General features: G+C 39.7%; 1 protein-coding gene across 1 annotated transcript in view; it reads left to right on the forward strand.

Annotated features, from left to right (window-relative positions):
• cdh13 (cadherin 13, H-cadherin (heart)) overlaps positions 1 to 23,315 on the forward strand; it is a 1,220,695-nt gene that overhangs the window by 631,659 nt on the left and 565,721 nt on the right. Inside the window, exon 6 of the mRNA XM_072279867.1 lies at positions 6,426 to 6,570. Coding sequence (XP_072135968.1) covers positions 6,426 to 6,570 — 145 coding nt within the window. The remainder of the gene's footprint in view (positions 1 to 6,425; positions 6,571 to 23,315) is intronic.

The raw sequence follows: 23,315 nt of genomic DNA on the forward strand, positions 1-23,315 counted from the left end.
CTGTCTACTACAGATATGTCCTTAGTTTAAAAGGCACCAATATGGATGCTTTTGCAAGCTCAAATTAAAAGCAAGGGTAGGGGAGATACATAAAAGTTATGATAATAAGATAGAGAATAGAACCTGTACTTTAAAATTTTGCTGTAGACATAATTATTACTACAAGTTACTGTGGTAGCATAGCGGTTAATGTGACACTATTACGGCTTGGGGCATCAGAGTTCAGAATTCAATTTTGGTGTCATTTGTAAGGAGTCTATAACATCCTCCCTATGGAATGTGTGGGCTTTCCCCATGTTCTCTGGTTTCCTCCCACAGTCCAAAGACCTACCTGGTGGATTAATTGGTCATTGTAAATTATCCCGTGATTAGGTTGGCGTTAAATTGGGTTGCTGGGGCAGTGTGGCTTTAAAGGCAGGAAGAGCCCTATTCCATATGAAATCACTAAATAAAAATAAATTTGATAGCGTCTGAATTATGGAGTACTTATTTTCCCTGTGAAAATTTAAGTTGCAAATCACAGGGCAAGAATAAACATGCAGTCATAAGACTGCTGATTAAAAACTAATTTTTTTCTGTATTTCCCACACTATTCAGTCATCTAACATCTGAACTCACTCTTTATGTTTACCTCTTTAAGTTTGAGATCATAATTCCAATTCATTGAGTTAGTGGACATCTTGCTTGTTCAGCATTCATTTGAAAAGGCAAGACTCTGAAACAGGTATCCTATTTAAGAATCTGGCTAGAAGAAGGCAATGCAAACCACTTCTGTAGAAAAATTTGCCAAGAACACTCATGGGAACATGAGCCTTCGTCATATGACAAGGCACATAATGATGATGATGATGATGATGATACTGGTACGCTGAAGAAGAAAGCAATTTATTTATGACTCAAAGTACCACATTCAGAGAAGGATTACCTCTGCTTATTTTCCCATCAGTAGAAGTTGAAGAGAGGTTTTCCAGGTACAGTGGCAAGGACTAGTTTTTGAAATACTGCTGCGATATTAGATCAAGGTTGTCCAGCCAAAGAGAAATCTATCTTGGCAGTCAAGACAGATATAAGGATTCTATTTTGGATCAGAGTACGTAGCATGGACTGATATAAGGATAAGGTTGGAGGATATTAAATGCCATTGACATTTAGAAAGTTGATTCTGTACTGTTATGAACTCAGATTTTCACTTCTACAGATCATGTTACTTTTCTGTGGTCAGCGATGTCAGAATGTAGGCTGTGTACTCTGAAACTGAAGGTTTGGGGTTCAAGACCCATGTAAAGAGCAAATGAATCCAGGTGGTCACTTCAGCAGAGAACTGCGGCAAACTGCTCTATCAGAGGAGCTATCCTTGTGATTATAAATTTAACTCCTGTGATTTGGAACTAATAGAAGCAAATACCCATGATGCTTAAAATGCTAACAACAGGAATTCTGCAGATGCTGGAAATTCAAGCACACACATAAAAGTTGCTGGTGAACGCAGCAGGCCAGGCAGCATCTCTAGGTAGAGGTACAGTCAACGTTTCAGGCCGAGACCCTTCGTCAGGACCAACTGAAGGAAGAGTTAGTAAGAGATTTTCTTTTACATAGGTAAGAAGGGATTGAACAAGGGGGGATAAAACCGTGTCGAGGTATGCAGAAACGAGTTCGGTGGGGCAGGAACAAGCTGAGACAATAGGTCTGCCAGGACAGGCAGTTTTGTGGATCTTGGGTAGGAGGTAGAAACAGGAAGTGCGAGGTGCGGGAACTATAAGGTTGGTAGCAGTGGATGGGAGATCTCCTAAGCGGATAAAGTCGGTGATGGTGTGGGAGACAATGGCCTGGTGCTCCTTAGTGGGGTCACGATCGAGGGGTAAATAAAAGGAGGTATCCGTGAGTTGTCACTATGCCTCGGCAAGGTAGAGGTCAGTACGCCAGACTACAACAGCACCCCTTTATCGGCGAGTTTAATAATAAGGTTAGGATTAGTGCGGAGGGAGTGGAGAGCAGAGTGTTCCGAAGGAGTAAGGTTGGAATGGGAACAAGGTGTGGTGAAGTCGAGACGGTTGATGTCCCGTCGGCAGTTAGCGATAAAGAGATCCAGAGCAGGCAGAAGACCAGAGCGGGGTGTCCATGAAGAAGAGGATGGTTGAAGACGGGAGAAGGGGTCATCGGTGGGGGTGGAAGAATCCTTGCCGAAGAAGTAGGCTCGGAGACGGAGACAGCGGGAGAAGAGTTCCGCATCGTGGCGAACACGGAACTCGCTGAGGTGTGGGCGAAGGGGGACAAACGTGAGGCCCTTACTGAGAACAGAGCGTTTTTCCTCCGACAGTTGAAGGTCAGAGGGGATGGTAAAGACCCGGCACAGATGAGAGCTGGGATCGGAGGGGGGAGGCTGGGGGTGTCAATGGAGAGGGGAGGGTTGGGGTGAGAGGAAGATGGAGCCTCTGAGGGCCCAGGAGCTGACGGTGGGATCTGAGGGAGACGGGATTGCAGAGTATTGGTGGGGGAAGGGGAGACGGGAGTCACAATAGCAGCACATAAAGACCAGACCTGGAGTTCAAGGCTGGAGTCGCAGTTGGTGGTTGCGCAATCGCTTTGAAGGTGTCCATGGTCATTGCTGGAATCCGGGTTTTGAATATGCCCTGAGGTGTTGGAGCCGGTGAGATCAATGGCAGGGGCCGCAAAATGCTTCAAATGCTTCATTGCTTAAAATGCTTCATTGTTTGCTTTGTAATTTCCGGAACCCATGAAAGCTACTAGATAATTTCAAACACACACATAAAAGTTGCTGGTGAACGCAGCAGGCCAGGCAGCATCTCTAGGAAGAGGTGCAGTCGACGTTTCAGGCCGAGACCCTTCGTCAGGACTAACTGAAGGAAGAGTTAGTAAGGGATTTGAAAGTTGAAGGGGGAGATCTCCTCTTCCTAGAGATGCTGCCTGGCCTGCTGCGTTCACCAGCAACTTTTATGCGTGTGCTTGAATTTCCAGCATCTGCAGAATTCCTGTTGTTTGAGATAATTTCAAATCTTTCTTTATACTGCTTGCTACAGAGTCATAGAGCAATACAGCATAAATACAAGCCCTCCTACTCAACCAGTCCATACCAAATATAGTGCATATCCAGCTAGCCCCAGTTTCCTGAATTTGACCCATATCCATCTAAGACCTGAACTTCCATGTACTTCTTAAATGATACTATTGTATCTGCCTCAACCACTTCTTCTGGCAGCTCGTTCCATATACTCACCACCTTCAGTGTGAAAAGGTTTCACCTCAGGTCACTTTTAAATCTTTTGCTCTCATCCCTTGTTTTAAACTCTTCCTCCCTGAGGAAAAGCCTATCCACCTTATCTATGCCTATTATAATTTTTTAAATTCCCATAAGGTTCTATAAATGCATCTATTTGTTCACTGAGCATCACTCCAGTATACCATTGTGGAATGTGGGTACTTCCGTGTTTCTTTCAGAGAAGTTTCACAAGTTCCAATGAAAAAAAAAGAAATATTTGAGCATCCACTAGCGTCCCTGGTGTGAGGCCTTGCAAATGAAGCTCAAAGAGATTTAGTGGCATAAAATAGAGCAAAAATTTTATTTTCCCTCCATTTAAATATATTTTACATCCATCAGTGCTCTTTACACTCCTACGCCTGCTTATATATATCCATTTTGTTGGGAGGAGAGAAGGTGAGACTGATAGGGACCCAATAAAACACATTTGACAGTGGAAAAGGATCTATTGCTTTCCCGGTGTATATCATAAATAAACTCTTCTCAGGCTTCCAGCTGGGTATAGGTATTGATTTTAACCGTCATTTTGATGACAAATTGCCATCTTCATCAGGGATGATGCCTGGGCATGTCTGGTCCGGGTGGTAATTATGTCTGGAGGGGTGGATGGCAGGGGTATAAGTACCACTGGACTAAGACATGCCCAGGAATCATCCCAGACGAAGATGGCAGAGTTTGTCATCGAGACATCGGTTAAAATTGGTACCTGTACCCGGCTGGAAACCCAATAACAATTTATTTGACATTTGATAGTACTTACTGGAAAACAGGCAGCAGCAAACTTGAAAATTCTGGTTGATGGGTCTGAGCATAAGCATAAGCAAAGCAGATTCATTTCAATAATGTTTATCTTTGATTGGTGACTTTCCCTGCTGTGATTCCATCTATTGTAATTGCATATTTCTGAGGTCATTATCATTTGATTTTTCCATTAATATTGCAACAGGTTCCTCAAAGATGTATTTCTGGAAAGTAATGTTATTGTAGCAATATTTTTAACTCCAACTATTCATCAGTGATTGGTATGACCTATCATGATGGGAATGCCAAGGTAAATTGCTTTCAATACCCAGAGACAATTATGTACAGAGAAGTTTCAATCCTACCTTTAAAATAATAATAAAAATATGGTTTCCAGAGGGTTCTAAATATCATATAGTAATTGAGTACTCAATATTCTGTGCAGCTTTCAAACATTCTGTGGCTCTCATATGAAAATAGGTATTTGTTTTAAGGTTTCATTGAACAGTTTCTAAAAAAAGGGAAAATAAACTTCATGGAATACGCCTGTGGAAATATTTAAAATAAAATAATATGTAGTTCCACTGTTAAAGGATTATGGTAGCATTATGGAATGAAGCTTTAGTTTCCTATTCAAGATATTCAGTTAATTGTTCAAACACATTTTTCACAATGGTTAAACTAATCAGTGCCAGTGTTTCTATTATGCTTTGTTTTATCTACTAACTTCTTTCCAAACTGCTAGTATTTAGCTTTTGTGATGTTGTGACGACTGAAAATAAGCAGAAATGGCCTTAAATTGTACCCAGCAATTCTTACATGCAGGAAATGAAACAGAAAGACACAAATAGAGACGTTATTGTTGTATTGAGTCCATTTTTTTTTCTTTTTGGCTTAAAATTGGTGCAACATTTCAACGTGTAGCAGTGGGGGAGCCTGCGTTCAGTCTGTGAATGAATTCTGCCACTGTTGAATTTGTCAGCTCCGTTTTCTTCATTACTTGTCTTGTGTGCATTGTGAAAGGTATTAGATGCATTGCGAAAGGTATTAGGTGCATTGTATATGTTAATGTAAGGCACAGTTCCCAATAAAGAAACCCCCTGGAAAAGACGATTTAAACTGTTTTGGGCAGATACTGGGCTTAGATTTTCTCAGAATTTGTTAGCAGTTCCTGCAGGTAAGAATGAAAGATAAATTTTAGAAAGAAAAATTCATCCAGCTTATTCTCCGATCACCCTCCTTGAAATCACCTTTAGATCACTGCTGTCAGTATTGTGACATTCTGCATCAGTAGTACTGACTGCGGAGGTTCAATAGGTGAAAGCACACTGCGATTGAACTGATTGAGCAACATATTCCCAGCACAGTACTGCTCATTAATCAGTCCAGAATGACTTCTCTCCTTTAGTCTGTTGACGGTTGATTGAGGAAGGATCCTGAGTCACTTCATTAAGAAAGTTCCTTGTTTTCGTTCACAAAGTGCCGAACCAGCAGAATACCGATGCACAGTGCTTTAGTAGCTTACGTGAAGGCCTCCTTCAGTTTTGCAACCCCTCAATAAAGGATGCCTCGGACTGAAGGTTGAACCCAGAAGTTTCTAAACTAAAATTGAGAATGTTATTTAATCTGTAGTTCAGATTGAATGTGCCTTTATATTTCAAGAGAGGAAAAATAAAAAGTAACAGTGATCTGTGTGACCATTTCATTAGTCTAGAAGTGCTGCATTATGTTTAACCCAAAGCATTGACTTTTTCTTATACACATATCACATAATTCACTCTGCTCTTTTAACAGAGATGGTGATAAGTGTTAACATCTCTGTAAGAGGCTTCATTCGTTCAGGTCACCAAAAGACTTGGTTTAGCTTAAGAATATGGTGGCAGCAAATCCCTTTGTTACTTGCCTGATGAAATTGGATGGAATATTGAAAAGGAAATTTTAAGTCTATTGGAAATATGTGAAAGGAGTGGGGCTAGTTGGAATATTTTTCAAAAGCAAACTAAAAAAGAGAAACACAACATACTAAATGGTGTCTGTGTCTCTATTTCTCCTCTGTAATGTTCTGCAGCCATCTTCCTTCCAATTCAATTGCCCCTCTTTGCTGGAAGGAATATAAGCTCAAACACAAACATTTGGTAGACCTTTATGTCGTAAGTACAAAGTATTTTTTCTGCATATGTATGCAGACAATTGCAAACAGGACAAGTGCAATCTAAATGTGAATTGATTTGTTGTGAGCTAAGAAACATTTAGATTGTTCCTTATATCTGGTCGAATTCCCAGGAGACTAACTTGTTAACCCAGCCTGGGGCTTGTTGAAAGAAAATTGCTGATGTGAAAGATTTTTGGCACATGCTTCTGTCACTGTGGTAATTTAACTCACTCAATCCATCTCTACTTCAAATAGCTGCAAGTCGAAATTACTGACCCCAGTGGAAAACTTCTTGAAGGACCAGCCACCCTGTATATCACTATTATCGATCAGAATGATAACAAACCCCTCTTCAGGGAAGGACCGTACGTTGGCCATGTTCTGGAAGCATCCCCCACTGGTGAGTTAAATCTATAGCCAAAAACTATTTCCCAGAAGGAATCATAAGACATCTGGAGTCGTAAAGCATCACAATTGCTGTTATACATCTTAACAGAATATTTTAGATAATATGAGATTAGCATGTTATTTTTCTGGAAAGATTCTGTAAAATGAGCTAATTTTATGTGTATCAGTATTATTATTTTATGAATACTGGCATCTTAACTGCATTATATTTCAATTGTTAGTCCCTAGATGGTATATTAATTTCTTCAAAATTTCATCTGATCACTGGAATCTTGCCATCGCTGTGTACATACATCTATCGATGCTTCTGGACACATCTTCAGTGATGTTCCTGGAATCATCGGGTGTTTCGGGTCTTTCAACATCATACAACCTCCTCCAGGTGACCCAGCCGGGGCTGATCAGACCCCAGCCTGTGTCCAGATGGCTAGCTACTTATGACTCCATGGCTCCCCTCTTTTGAGCCACAGCCATCTTGAGGCCCTCTCTGCCGCATCGGTGGTACTGCGGATGGCTCTCCTCTTCCTCTCTCCCTCGATGCCCAAAATGCTGAAGGCTCTAACTAAAGAACGGGCTATGAATCCCCTACAACCAACCTCCACTGGGAGACACCTTGCTCTCCATCCAGCCTGCTGACAGTTGCTGACCAGTCCTGCGTACTTGGAGAGCTTCCTTTCAAAGGCCTCCTCCAAGCTGTCTTCCCATGGGACTGTCAGCTCCAGCAGCACCACTTGCTTAGTAGACTCAGACACTAGGACAATGTCTGATCGCAGGGTGGTGGCTGCGATATGGTTGGGGAACTTCAGCTGCCCTTCGAGGTCCACCAACAGCTGCCAATTCCTTGCAGAGGTCAGAATGCCTGCGGATGTTCTTTTGGCAGGTATTGGCTGCTCCCCAGCTCTGACAAAAAGAACAAGTGTATGGGGTTGAGTGGTATGGAATCAGCCATAATGGAATGGTGGAGCAGACTCGATGGGCTGAATGGCCTAATTCTGCTCCTACGTCTGATGGTCCTATGGTCTAAGAACAAACCACGAAGTTACTCAAGGCCTCTTTTGATTATTCAGCTGTCCTTATCAAAACACTGACAAGGTTTGTCCTGCAGTCATTGTGTCCATAATCCATTCAAGTTACTGTTTATAGATCTAACAAGAACAAAGTGCTTCTGCCTAGATTTTGTTAATGATCCAGATTAGCTGCACACCTGTGTTAACCTTGTGTACTGCTGTCCATTCTGGTTATGATATTGGTTTATCAATGGTGTGTTTAACTTGGTTTCAAGCTTTCATTGCCAGCTATATTGTCTCAAGTATCTTGACCTCAAGGAGAACCTATTTCTGTCTCTTTTCTTGAAGAAGGATATTTGATTAGTAAATGACTAAAGAACACAGACAAAATTTTCACTGCATGGCCAATAAATGTCAGGAGTACGTTGGTTAGCAGAGCTATCAGTAGACAACTAGTGTGTGTAGCACCCTGGGAAAGATTTCACTGATAAAGTAATGGTCTTTCTGTAGAAGCAGTGTTTGGGTTATGGCCAGAGATAACAGGTGATTTGGAATGTGAGCTGTTGAATGAGGGGAGTGTGTTTCGTGCTGTGCGCCTGACACCGATGTGATATGGGTCTTTGGTTTGGCGGGATATGAAGAGAGAAGATGCTGGAGTGGAGCCATGACCCGATGAGGGCCGGGGAGATCGAAGGAGGATCTGTGAAGGGGAAACCGTAAGCCCCAACTTGTGCACATTAGGCTGTTCCATTAAAATGGGCCCTTTTCTTTTTCCATTTTTTCTTCACTAACCCTGTAGTCAAATTAAGAATAATAAAGCTAAATCATTTAATTGTATGTGGTGTATGTCTGTTATTTCTGATTTGCAACTGGGTAACAAGTTGCGCAGCATCCACACAAATGGGGATTTTGTAGTACGCTCGCATCTCAATCTTACCGTTTGGCAGGGCCAGAGATTGTCCTCCCTAGACTTACACAGCCAACAGAACTGGATGGTTACATGTGTTAATGCCTTTTACTGGACCACAGCAGGAACACTTATTGCTTCTCGATAAATGGTAATTCCACATTTTGAATATTTTCTGGTTTTCCACCTGTAACTGAATTAACATTATTATCATGATTATGATTATGAGGACACGCAGTCCCCTTTTATTGTCATTTAGTAATGCATGCATTAAGAAATGATAAAATGTTTTTCCAGAATGATATCGCGAAAACACATGACAAACCGATTTAAAATCTAACAAAAACCACATAATTATAACATATAGTTACAACAGTGCAAAGCAATACTGTAATTTGATAAGAACAGACCACGGCACAGTAAAAGTCTCAAAGTCTCTCGAAAGTCCCATCATCTCACGCAGATGGTAAACCTCCAGCGTCGCCAACTTGCCCGGTGCAGCATCCTGGAAGCATCCGACCACAGTCCGACTCCGAGTCCGTCCGAAAAACTCCAAGCCTCCGACCCACCTCTTTGACACCGAACACCGAGCACCATCTCTGCCGAGCGCTTCAACCCCGGCCCCCGCAACAGGCGATACACAAAGCCGAGGATTTGGGGCCTTTGTCTCCGGAGATTCTCGATCGCACAGTAGCAGCGGCAGTGAAGCAGGCATTTCAGAAGTTGCTCCAGATGTTCCTCTGCGCTTCTCACAGCTGTCTCCATCAAATCCAGAATGTACACAGCCCCTAGTTACACATAATTGATATTCATTCGGAACGGCCGCACCGTTATCTTTAAATAACTGGACATTCCAACTCAAACCTAAAACAACACATTCTAGCAATATTCAATGTGAAGGTTGGACTTACACAAGAAACTTGCATTCATGGGGTTTGTCTCTTGCTGTTTTTGACACTATCATTTCAAATGATAGCAGGCATTTTAATTGCCAAATCTTTGTCGGATGTGCTTTGCAAAACCGTTAGGTTGTCATAAATAGATTTTCGTGCAAGAGATCCAGCATTGGGGCAGTGTGGAATGGAACTTCCCAATATTATTGGGTTCTGACCTTCATGTCTCATATTCATTTCACAAATGTTTCCCAAGTCTTACTTGTGTATAGCACCTAGTCCTTCTGTTTTATGTTAATAAGCTTTGAAAGCAAATAGTTAGGACAAATTTCCTAAATTCCATGGCATCTTATTGAGGGAAGGTGAAACAAGCTTCAAGTACTTTTTCACATAGTCCTATAATACTGTATTCAAGCTGTTGTCTACAAAAACCTCCAGGCATTGATATAAATTAGCATTTAAAACCTTCTGGTTTTCTTGAGTCAAACCACACTTTGGAGCACCCATTATCATAACCTTCTGGTTGGCCACTTTTTACTAGATCCTGAGGAAAATTTGCCAACAGCACAGCCCCATCTGTTAAAATGAGTGCTGTAACATTTCTTTCAGAAATGGCAGGAACAAGACCCTGAGGCTATTCCTTATGAAGCCATCCATGATATAGTTCTGAATCAGTCATTCGTGTCTATGACCCCCTCCTCCTCAGGGAACAACTGTCTAGTTGTTGTTACCTGCCTTCTGGCAGCAGCACTGAGGTTAGGACCTCAGCAGCTTGGGAGATCATGTTGAGATGTTCAAGTCCAGCCGGCTCCAAGAAAAGAGAAAGCAAAATCACAGCAAGGTGGTGTAACTACATGCTTTTCAGTAGAGAGTCCAATCAATACATGAAAAGTGTGGATAAGTAACTAAACATATGAACTATTCACATAGAAGTAAAATATGTAATTTTAATTTTGACATATATTGTGTTGTATGTTATTTGGTTGCACTTGAGGTATTTATTAAAGTGCTCTATGAATTGAACTTATTCAGATCTCTCTGGAATAAGGTAATATGGAGTTCTTATTATAAATATGATGCTGACTTTCCCCACTGACGCTGCTGGTCATAATAACTTATAAACTTCACTAATCAAATGTTCACTACCTTCACATAAATTTAATCCCTCGTTTCACAACAGTTACTTTAGCCTTTTCAGAAAATGCACGTGGGATAATTTCATGAAATTACCCCATGTGGGAACATCAAGGTTTTTATTACCATCTGCAGTGATTTTAGATCTTGTTAGATGAGTGTGTAAAATTGCTATTTTCTCCTCATAGTCTGACTTTTTATATGCTTGCTTGTATTTTATATATGTTTGATTATATAATCACCTATATGCATGTAATTGTTCAGTGAATTTTCAGTATTTGTAGTATAGCTGGCTGATACTGTATTTTTCTAGAAGTTTCTTAGTTTTCCTGCAGCTGGTATTATGCCACTGGAACCTGGTTATTCCATAGGCTATTTGTTATCATGGAATGTCTTGTTATCTTTCTTGTTTGAACTTCTTTGTTTCTCTTTTCTTTGTTCTCCTCCTTCACATTCTCTCCCCTTTAGTGAGTTGGTTACCATATTTTGCTGTGAACACCTAATAAAATAGCAAAAATTACAATTACTCACTATCTCAGTAAGCTTTATTTTTGACTTCTGAAGAAACCCTGGATCACAAAATCATCAGAATCCTAAGCTTTTATCTGTTAGATGTTTTCCCAGTTGATCTCAGAGCTGGTCAGTATTTAATCAAAAGAAGACAGAAGAATGTTAATGTTTGATGTACTTCCCATTTGATTTTTAAAGCCATAGTTGTAGCTTACTCCACTTTGCAGTGTATTGTTGCACTCTGTCTTTGACAGTAATGAAAACCGGACATAGTTGAGTAAAGAGTAAGGACACTGTTTACTGTACACTTGACTGCATCAAATGAAATTATAAATTTAATTGAAGCACCAGCTATTTCTTCTGCTTTGTGTTCCATGTGATGATGGAAAATGAATGCAGAATACTGATTGAATTGTAGACATTTATTGATGCAAGAAGGTGCATATATTCATGTATGCAAGTTGATTTCACCTATTATTGCCCATGACTAGTTTGAAACACAGAGAGCAAGAGCTCCACAGATATTATCTGTATATAGCTATTGAATTTTCTTTACCTGAATTCAAAGTTTTATAGCCTTTGCTTAACTCCCCACACAAATACAACGATTGTAAGTACTTTGAGGATTGATCTTGAAAGGCTGAATTCACAGTAAAGTTGATAGTATTGCTGATGGAGTTAACAATAATAATTATGGTACAGCATTGCTTTTAATGGAGAAATGGAACAAGGTGCCTCACAGAAGCACAAATGGATAAAGACAGAAATCAAATTGAAGAAATATCAAGGCAAGGTGAAAATTGCCGTCATATAGGAAGACCTTAGGCATGCCCTGGAGTGTAAAATTTGTCTCTTCCTCGCCTGACATCTACATTTTTTCACTTCACATCAAAATGGATATCCTGCTTTTACTTTTGACAAGAGCTGGAGTACTGTGGTTCAATGAAACTGCCCTGCAACCAACCTGATAGAGTTGACTAGCCTGCCATACAATCTGTGGAGGGAGCCTTCCTGGTCTATGGAACTTGTGATGCAGTGGGGATTTGAATAGCTGCTTTGCCAAGGAACCTGTATCTCTAAAATATATAAAGTAGACTTCTTCTTTTCAGGGAGCTCCCTTGGCATCAAGGATGGCTTGTTTTCACTTCAGCTTCATGAGTTCTAAGTTGGCAAATGAAGCCATTGTGGAAACTGAAAACTCATCCACAGATGGGGCAGGATATGCATGATTGGACAGATGGATGGATTGTTTATGAAATGTGACACTCCTGCCCCCGATTCAGCTTTTCTATGCACTCCTAATTCATGACCTCCAGATTTTGAGTACAGTTTCCTTCTCCTTCTCCTCTTGAAGTGATCATGGGCCAAAGATTCCCAGGAGTAAGTGCAAATGTCACACTATATATTTATGGTCAGTATGTTACTTTTGATACTTTACAAAAGCATGCAATGTTTTCTTTGTATTTTGTCCTTAAAGCTGCTCTGGGACTCAAAACAACATCTCAGTTCATTATCTATCAGTTGGCAGTGGTCAATATGTGCTAATGCTTAATGATTACTTGGATATACATGATGACTTCTCTATTCAAACCTTTACATCTCTGGACTTGATATTTGTTTGGCTATCTGCCCTGTTTCTGATCTTGTTAAAACCCAGAGTAAAGATCCTAAGAACTGAAGGAGCAGGAATTGACTGTTTAATTCCATTTAATCTGGTCCATCATTCAACTGGATCATGGCAGATCTGATATTCTTCAAATCTACTTTCCTCTCAATCTCCATTACCATTGATTCCCTTATTAATTAGATATCTATTTATCTTAGCCTTAAATATATGCAAGGGCTTTACCGCACAGCTCCAAGAAGATTGAAAGATTCACAGCCCTTTGAGGGAAGATTAGAAGATGAAAAAGGATCTAGTGCTTTCCCGGCATGAATGACAAATAAACTCTTCTCAGGCTTCCAGGTATTGACTATAACTGGCATTTTGATGACAAACTCTGCCATCTTCTTCAGGGAGATGCCTGAATAAGATTAGAGGTTTTTTAAATATATGCTAGTTCTAAACTTGCACCACTTTATTCTGATGCAATGCCTGTTGGTTCTGGACTACTCCATGAGAGAAAATATCCTCTCAATATTTATCCTGAGTAGACCACTAAAATAATTTGTTTCATTTTGATTGCTTCTGATTCTTCTAAATTCCAGAGAGAAGTGTCCCAACCTGTTTAACCTTACTTCATCCCATCGTTCTTGGTTGGGGTCATCCTTGTGTACCAACCATCGTAATGTGTGTATTAGTCAGAATAAACAGTGAAGATTGTGGTAAAAGATAATTATAAAATATTGAAACAGATTAGGTATGGATGGTTTTTCACTCAGTAGAAAATGTACCAATAATGTAAAACCCATTTATATTTTATTGCTCAGTTTTATTGATCATGGGCAAAACCATCTAATTAATGGGAGATTTTAGAGTACACTCGAGGTTAGGTAATGCATTAAATTCGCAACGATAGTGATGCATCATTAATGAATATTTAATTTCCATGAAGGATCAGGAGAAAGTTCCCAGTGTTTTCCTGAATCCCCCTTTTGCTTGGAATGAGCTTTCTTTGATGGTGAAGAGAGTTGTATTTAAAGCTCATTTCTCTGGAGCTTTTTGAAGATTGGGTTAATTTTGTCCATTCTGATGTGCCTTTGTTCAAAATTATGATTAGTTCCCTAAGATGGGTGAGTTAATACATAAGTAGTTTTCTATGTGGATCTTTCAAATTTAAGTTTATATCTTTTTTCCTTAGGAAATTAGAGAATTTCCCAAAGGAAAATTATACCTTTCCCAAGGGCGACTTGCAGGCTAGTAGAGGGAAGGAGCATATTACACCACTTTTGGTAGAGATGTATCTCCATAAGACCATAAGGTATAGGAGCAGAATCAGACCATTTGGCCCATCGAGTCCGATCCGCAGTTAGGCCATTTGGCCTATCTCCATCTTGCCATTCCACTCAGAGTATTACTAGGCCTTAAAACTCAAACATTACAGAAAAACAACAGAAACTGCAGAGGTCGAAGAAATCATAAATTTATCTCTGGACCAGGCATTTTCATGGAAAAAGGTTAACTGCTTAAAAAAGGACATGAGGAGAAATTTCTTCTGTAGAAAATTGTTAACATTTGCAATTATATAGGCATTATTAAGTTTATTAAGGCAAGATTGATTTTCAGACTGTGGGAATCAGGCAGGAATGTGGACCTGAGGCCAAAGATTGAATCATCTAAGACCTTATTCAATGGTCGAGTAAGTTCCAGAAGTGGCCGATCTCTCCCTGCTTCCATGATTTATATTCTTATATAGTGACAGTTGAAATCATTAAAAAATTTTCAATTCAGAGTAATGTCAATCCTCATGAATATTTTGACTGCGCCCATGTGGGGAATTAATATTTCATCATGCATGATTCACTTGGTGCAGATTGCAGATGAATAATTTTCTGCAGTGCACCACAGATCTTGTGTTGCTTGTGTAGCCATGGAGATAGTATGGTTGATCCAGTAATTCTCATGACATTGATGGTAACTGACGTGGCATAGTTGCTGGTGGTGAAAGTCTAGGAGAGATGGTTTGATGTCACAGTGCCTCACCATTTATGTAATGAAAATCTTAGTTCTGTTTTTCAGCTCAGTTTCCAGTTGTCCAGGTTGTGCTAGAAAGTCCAAAGGACTGTTTTATTATTTGAGAAGTCATGAACAATATTGAATGGTGCAAAAATATCAGCGTGTCTTTGCTGCTGACTGTTAAATGAGTGAAGAGAATAGATGAAATTCATGAAAATGATTGAATAATATATGGTCCCTGGGAACTTCTCCAGCAATGACTTTCCCACAATGATGACAGACAGAACACCATGACAATTTTGTGTTAGATGTGATTCCAACCACTGGAAGAGTTTCATTACCTCCCACTGATTTCAGTTTTCCAGGGCTTTTAGTGTAATACATACTTGAGGATTGCACTAATATTAAGAGAAGCTATTCCCATCCCTCTTTTTTATCAGCTTTGCTCTCGTTTCTGTATCAAGGTCACAATAACTTCTGGAGCCAAATTTGAACTGAGTATTGTTGAGTAAGTTATTTGTGAGCAGGCATGACTTAATGAGTATTTATGGTTCTCTATAGATTTTTCAATGATCAGAGAAATGACAGGGCCAAATTATATTTACTTAGTTTGTGTGAGAAAGACATAGCAAAGCAGTCTTCCACAGTATGGGCTAAATTTTAAGTATTCATTATGTGACAGATTTGCTGAAGGCAAGTCTTGTTCTGGTAACTAGCAAGTTTCCAGGGCCCATAATCTACCTTATATTTCCCGCAATCCTTATATTCGTATTGTCATAAAGAATTTAATTGAATTGGCAAGCAGTTGGCATGTATGCTATGGGTGCCTTAGAAATTGAAACTGGTCGATGTTTTTGGCTATCTTTCAGGATCAGGTTTAATATCACTGGCATATGTCATGAAATTTGTTGTCTTTGAGGCAGCAGTATCATTCATAATAGAGAGAACAAAACATAAATTACAATAAACGTATTTATATTAAATAGTTAAATTAATTAAGTAGTGTAGAAAATAGAAATAAAAAGGTAGTGAGGTAGTATTCGTGGGATCAATGTCAATTCAGAACTCAGAAATTAGATGGCAGAGGGGAAGAAGCTGTTTCTGAGGCGTTGAATGTGGGGTCCTCGCTCACGAGAGTTCCCATTAGTCCTCCTGCAGTCAAGGTTTGATTAGGGTACCATTGACCTTTTTGAACACATCCTTGCATCAATGTACTTCCTCTATAAGCAGAACTATTATGCACAAATGAACAGAGTGACAATGGAATCGCCGTTGTCACCAGCTATTGCTAATTTCTATATGGAGGACTTTGAGGAGAGGGCTCTGACTTCATTGCCCTTACGCCCCAAATGCTTCTTCAGATACGTCGATGACACCCTCATGGACTCCAAGGACTCCAACCATCTGAACAGTATACATCCAGACATTTAATTTAAAATGGAGAAGAAGAAGAATGGTTGCTTCCTGTTCCTGGACTTTCTAATACAACAGAAACTGGATGGTAGCCTCGGACGTGGTGTTTATTGGAAATCTACTCACACATACTTATAGCTCAACAATAACAGCCACCATCATGCTCCTCAAAATAGAGTAGTTCTTTCTACTTTGATTAACCATGCAAAAACTATTTCAGACCCAGAGAGTCTTCATGACCCTGGAACCTGGGAGGCAACATGCCAACCGGGTGTCCTGTTCACGTCCACAGAATCTCTTGTCTGTTCCCCTTACTATTGAGCTCCCTATCATTACCGCTCCCTTCTTCTCTCGCTTTTCCTTCTGCACCGTGGACCCATGCTCAGTGCCTGTAACCTGGTCGCCATGGCATTCTCCTAGCAGGTCACTCCCACACCCCCACCCCCACAAATGTATCTAAAGCAGTATACTTATTTTTGAGGGGAATGGCCACAGGTATGCTCTGCTCTAACTGCCTATTTCCATTTCTCCTGACAGTAACCCAGCTACTCGCTTCCTGTAACTTCGGGGTGACTACTTCCCTGTAGCTTTGATCAATTATCTCCTCACTTTCCTGTAAAAGCCAAAGGTCATCCAGTTGCTGCTCTAGATCCCTACCACGATCTTCAAGGAGCTGCTGCCAGATGCACTTCACACAGATGTAGTTCCTCGAGAGACTCAGGGTCTCCCAGTTCTCCAATATCAGGCACGAAGAGCACACCACAGCCATTTAAATAGTACAGTAAGAGAGAGAAAAAAACAAAAAGGAAACCTTAACAGATGCTTTACACAGAGACGAATCCCCTTCTGAGCCAAAGCCTGTCGCTTCCACTCTCGCCACTGGCCTATTCCCGACAATGGCCGCTCCGCTTATCCCTTCTGTACTTTTATATAGTTTGCAGAGCTCTGTTGACGCTGCTGATAGGCCCCCTACAATGGACAAATGCCCACAAAGCTCTCTTTTTAAATAATTGCCGCCGACCTGCGAGAAACAACTCTTCATAGAGCTCTGTTGACGCTGCTGATAGGATCCGTTCGCTTAGTTTGTGTAATAGCTAGTATTGTGCACCTTCACCAAATTGGGCTCTTGGTTTGACAATGATCTGCGACTGAATGGGGTGGCAGGCCATGATGATAACCATTTTGAAGTCATAGAATTCTGTTGTTGAAGAATTTCCCCTCGCTGTCCAACCTTGGGCTGCTAAGTCTTTTCTAGATTATTCCACTTTTGGACATGGTGGTAAAGAACAGCAAAGGGAAAAGTATTTCTTTATAAAGAACCAATCTAAGTTATTCTCTTCTGTGGGTGTTCTCATGAGCCTGTGACAGTTGTATTGTTGAGCATAAGGTCAAATAGATTGTTGCTTGACCACCTGATGAAATTCTGGATATTACATACTTCAATATAATTGTCTGGTGATTCATATTGTAAATTACAGGACTGGCTTTCGGATGATGAATATTCAGCCTGTGTTCAAAGCTGTTAGGTAATCAATAAACTCTCTCTATCTGGATTGACACATAAAGAATGATTCCTTAGGTGAGATACTGAATGGAGCACTGCACCAGTGGATCTTTCTTTACTCAGCAACACTTAGAACCTTCAGAAGAAAAGAAAGCAAAATTGGCCTTTAAATTAAAATTATAGATTATCCGTGTTTTAATTTTGGCTCCGTTACACAATTAGGGAACTATTACTTTGTACTTAACCCGTGACTTTTAATTTGCAATTTTCCAGGTTCAGTCTTTAAAATGAGTTCAAAGAGTTGGTTAGCACTTGCATTCCAGTCAAGTAAAATCGTCTTTTCCGACCAGTCAGTTAACCGTCGATTGAATTAAGATTAATGTGCACTGAAACTCAAGGAATGACACGCTGATGTTATCAGTGTAGGTGTGGAACAGGTAATCCTTATTAATGCAGGTCATATTGTATCTTTGTATGTGTTAAGTTTAAACTCTGCTTTTGTAATTAATTGCATAAGCAATAATCTCTGGGGACTAAATGAGAGAATAAAAATGGTAAGATATTCAGGATATTCAATTTTATCTCCAATGTGAAAAAGGAAAGAAGGGATGAGAAGTTAAAATGGGAATATTTAGATCGGAAATAAGTGTTTATTTTTTTGATTAACCAAAAATGGATTTTCATCAATTCATCAAAAAGAATGACAATGATTTCAGTAAATGCAGCACCTTTAATTTTGCAATATGCACACAATGCTGCAGGAACTCAGTAGGTCAGGCAGCATCTATGGAGATTAATAAAGATTCAATGTTTAGTCATTGAGTTAATCAAATCAAATTCAATTTTAATTATCATTCAACAATAGATGAATACAACCAAATAAAACGGTCCCTCTGGGGCCAAGGTGCAAAACATACACAGCACATTCAAAATAATCAGCAAAAAGACATAGTCATGCAAAAAAAACCACATATATTGCCCAAAAATTCTGAGCGACATGTTCTGCAAATTAATGGCACAGTTCCCAGCAGTGCGCAGCCACTTCAATCCAGCCTGCCATTCCACCAATCGAACAGTAGAGGACAGCACTGACAGGTTAACCCTAAATCATTGGGTATATTTAAAGTGGAGGTTGACGGTTTCTAGATTAGTAAGGTCAAATGGCTACAGCAAAACACAGGGGAATGGGGTTGAGAAGGATAACGAATCACCTATGATGGAATGGCAGAGCAGACTCAATGGGAGGAATGGCTAATTCTGCTCCTATGTTTTGTGGTCTTATGGCCCTTCAGCACCATTGAAAAGAAAGGAGAAAGAAGTGAAAAAGGTTAATATTTTGTTTGAATTGCTGACAAATATTATTGCTTGTGATATAAGCATTCAGAAAGTGACACTTTTTAGATTTCTATTTAGGAATTAGAAACATTAATGAACCAAATTGTACAAAGAAACACATTAGGTTCCATTATTTCTTTGAATAAACATATCTTACATTCCCCTAAGTACTGTGAAAATTATAGAAAATATCACTTCACTTAATGAACTCTATTTTCAAACAATATGATCACTTAGAACAGCTGTTAACACAAATCAGGAACTCGATTATTAATAAAAACTTTTTCTTTGTCTCTGAGTTTCGTAATTTTCATGTTGAAGTTGTGTTAATTAATACTCGTTAATATGAAGCAGCATGGTGTAAAAGAGTTTAATACTTCCCAGTATTGTTGCCAGGTTTCCCAATACTCAATTCATATGTTAAGTGCTTTCTTTTACCACATTTCATTTAAATAAAAACAGTGACTGAATCACGTTTGTAATTAATGTTTCTCTAACAGGTTTTAAATAAATTGGCTTAGAACTTTCTCTCCTCCAGTAAAGAAACAGTCCTATGCTATGGGCTTGCAGTGGGATTTATGCTGGAATTCACAAAGCTCATCAGCACCTTGACTTGCTAAAGAGACTAAATAAATTTGGCATGCCCCTTTGATTCGCATTAATTTTTATTGGTGCACCACAGAAAACATCCTATCCCAATGTATCATGAATTGGTATGGTGACTGTTCTGCCTGGCACAGCAAGAAATTGCAGAGAATTGTGGTTACAACTCAGTACACCATGAAAACCAGCCTCCCTACCATGCTTTGCTAAAGCAGCTAAGATATTCCAAGAGCCTACTGTCCCAAATGTTCCCTCGTCTGCCTCCTCCCATAGAGCCGGAGATACAGAAGCCTAAAGGTACTTAACACAAGCTTGAAGGAACGCTTCTATCCTTCGGTTTTTAGATGCCTGATTGGTCCACTTGTATGGTAAAATGGACTCTTGACTTCACATTCTCCCTTGTTATGGTCTTGCACCTCATTCTCTGCCTCCACCGTACTACTTCCTATTGTTTTCCCTTGCAACACCTTAATACACTATTTTGGAAAAAAAACCTGTTTGAATGGCAGGCAAAAGAGTTTTCCACTGTATATCAGTATATGTCATAACAGTAAATTAATTTGCAATGTTCAGTAGCTATCTTAGGATGGCACCTATTGGTAAGATCTGGGTATTTTTTGAACATGGAAAGCAAACACATACTGGCGCACCCAATGGTTGTACAATTTGGCTCAGCAAAGGTACACCAATAATCTATTTGGATGTTGGCACTTTCTGAAAACTTCATTACAAGTTCAGGTAGAACTGGCTGAATATTGTATGATTAAGTATGTGGTGCTCTTTTCAAAGGTTGTGATCATGGTTTATGGTGATCTGGGATACAAATGATCACAGGGTTCAGAGTGTGAGAAGTTCACCTTCAAATTTTAATTATTGTTAGAGATTTTTTTAAAAATGCTACTTGAAAGCCTTTTGGCTGGCCTACGGTTTAGTGACATTCATACTGGCCTTCAAGGCAAGTGGTCCCTAGTTCGAATCTGGCCGGCTCCTTGCATACTTTCCATCCGTGCTGGGCTGAGCATTGAGCTAGCCTCTCGGACTCATAAAAAACAATAAATGCCAGAGAAATGGCAAGGTTTCCACCCAATGATCAACAAGGCACAGAGAGGAACAATTAAAAAGCCTTTTATTGCTGTCTCTTCTTTCTCTCCAAATCCAAAATTATTTCACTAATTTTACTTTCCCAATGAGATTAATAGGGAATTTGTGATAGTAGATTATACTTCCTGATCTGGGCAATGTAGTAACTTATTTTTCTGACATACTGATGAGAATAATAGTATACTTTTTTTACTGAAGAATACTCCAAAGGCAATGTGTTCCAGTTTTCCAGTAATGGTCCATAAGGTAGGCTGTGTGAGGGACTCCCAGGGGTGACCATTTGAATATTTAGAATATATAGCTGAAGGTTATCTTGTTTTACTCTTGTTTACTTGCTGAAAAAGTGTTAAGCAATTGAAATTATAGCATAAATATCCCTGTAGCCAATCAGATTAGAAAATTATTCATGAGCACTGCAGCATCTGAATCACAAAAAATGTAAACTAGAACATCAAATTCAATGTTATACAGGTGCACATTCCTTTATCCGAAATTCTGAAATCCAAAAAGCTCTGAAAACCGAAGTTTTTTTCACCAACAGCTGACGTCGCTCAGGTGTGAAGTGGCAGCACTAGCAGAGGCCGCCAGACGTCAGTTGTGGCTCAGCGCTCGTACTGGTTACACGTGCATGTGCTGTTCGCTGATATTCTGTGTTCACTGTTGACTTTGTGTTTAATTTCACTGTGAAAATGTCAAAAAGAACTGCAGGTACCCCTATGGGTAACAATGAGAAAAAGAGAAGGAAGCATCTATCATTATCAATAACGCAGAAAGTGGAGTTATTGCAGAAGCTTGATCGTGGTGTGTCTGTGCTGCATCTTACTGAAGAAAATAGTGTCGGAACTACCACTGTATATGATTTAAATAAACAGAAAGAAAAGTTACTGAAGTTTTATAGTGACAGTGATGTTCTACATTTATTCCAATAAGTCATTTACCATGTGTTTGATTTGGTTCGTTTGAAGCTATATGTTTTATTGAATAAGCAACACACATAAAAGTTGCTGGTGAACGCAGCAGGCCAGGCAGCATATTTAGGAAAGAGGTACAGTCGATGTTTCGGGCCGAGACCCTTCGTCAGGACTAACTGAAAGAAGAGCTAGTAAGAGGGGGAGGGGGAGATCTGAAATGATAGGAGAAGACAGGAGGGGGAGGTATGGAGCCAAGAGCTGGACAGTCGTTTGGCAAAAGGGATATGAGAGGATCATGGGACAGGAGGCCTAGGGAGAAAGAAAAGGAGGAGGGGGAAAAAAACAGAGGATGGGCAAGGGGTATAGTGAGGGGGATGGAGGGAGAGAGAAAAAGAATGTGTGTATATAAATAAATAACAGATGAGGTACGAGGGGGAGGTGGGCCATTAGCGGAAGTTTGAGAAGTCAATGTGTTTGTGTTTCCTCGTGTTTGTGTTTTATTGAATGTTTCTGTTGGAAATAAAATTTATTCTTGTCATTATTCCCTAACCAATACAGTATAACAATTATTTACATAGCATTTACATTGTATTAGGTATTATAAGTAATTTAGAGATGATTTAAAGTATACGGGAGGATGTGCGTAGGTTTGGTGCGCCGCCGGGTCCTAAAGTCCACTGCACTGAGACAGGTTAGATAAGGAACTTGAACATACGTGTTTTTTGGTATCGGGGGGGAGAGGGTTCTGAAATCCAAAAAATTCTGAATTCCGAAATGCAACTGGCCCCAAGGATTTTGGATAAGGGATTATGGACTTGTACCTGGTCTACAAAGCAAAATAAAGATACTGAAGAAATTCCGGGGCATGGAAAAGTAAAGCAGGCAGCAATGAAAGGCTTTTGACTGGGATTTGTGACAATAATTAAAATTTGAAAGAAAATACATTTTTCATTAAGTTGAATTATAATGCAATGAAGTTTGTTTGACAGTAAATATGTTAAAAGCTTAGTTATACTAGAATAGACAAGTCCTGACTTTTCTTGGGGAATTCAGTGCCTATATATCACAGAGTCTCTCAAAACTTACATCAATATTTCTTTTGTAATGGTTACTTATTCAGTGAGATATCTGTAAAGTGCAGCTACTGGAGAAATTGGGACAATAGGGAAGCAAATTCCTGATCTCTGCTTTTATCTGTTTGTTTATGGTTCTTGGAAATTGCTTTCTGAATTATATTTTAATAAGGGCAAGTATTAGCCAAACGTTAATAAAATACTGGTCATCAAATTACAATAAAGTGCAAGAATAATGGTTATGAGAATAAAATGCCGGTCATCGTGGGAATAGCAAGACCCCAGCAAAATAAACCAATGTGATGTCTGAGCAGTTAACAGGGGAAACATCTGCTATGCACCAAGAACATGTTATAATCCTGTGGAGCAATCGATGGCCTAGTGCCTGAAGTAAATTTGACATCAGAGCCTGGAGACAGTAAATGGCATCAAAATGCAGTGGTGACTGCCAAATTCTGATTGGCTGTGATACTGAAGAAACTCAAGATAGGCTCTGGGGACTGTAATCAAAGCAGAAGGAAACTAAGTTCAGACAGGTTGAATCAGCTAGGTTAGTCCCACTGTGCCACTCTGCCTTCATTGTGGAAAAAAAAACAAGTTGAATTTCACCCCCACTGCCACACTACTCCTCTTCACGCCCCCACCCCCACCATTTCTTCCTCGGTTTCTTAGCAGTAACAAAAAGAAGACTCAACTGAGATTCTGTTCGAAACCAAAATGCAATATACTA

Source organism: Mobula birostris, chromosome 15 (genome assembly GCF_030028105.1).
Source record: "Mobula birostris isolate sMobBir1 chromosome 15, sMobBir1.hap1, whole genome shotgun sequence".
NCBI lineage: Eukaryota > Metazoa > Chordata > Chondrichthyes > Myliobatiformes > Myliobatidae > Mobula > Mobula birostris.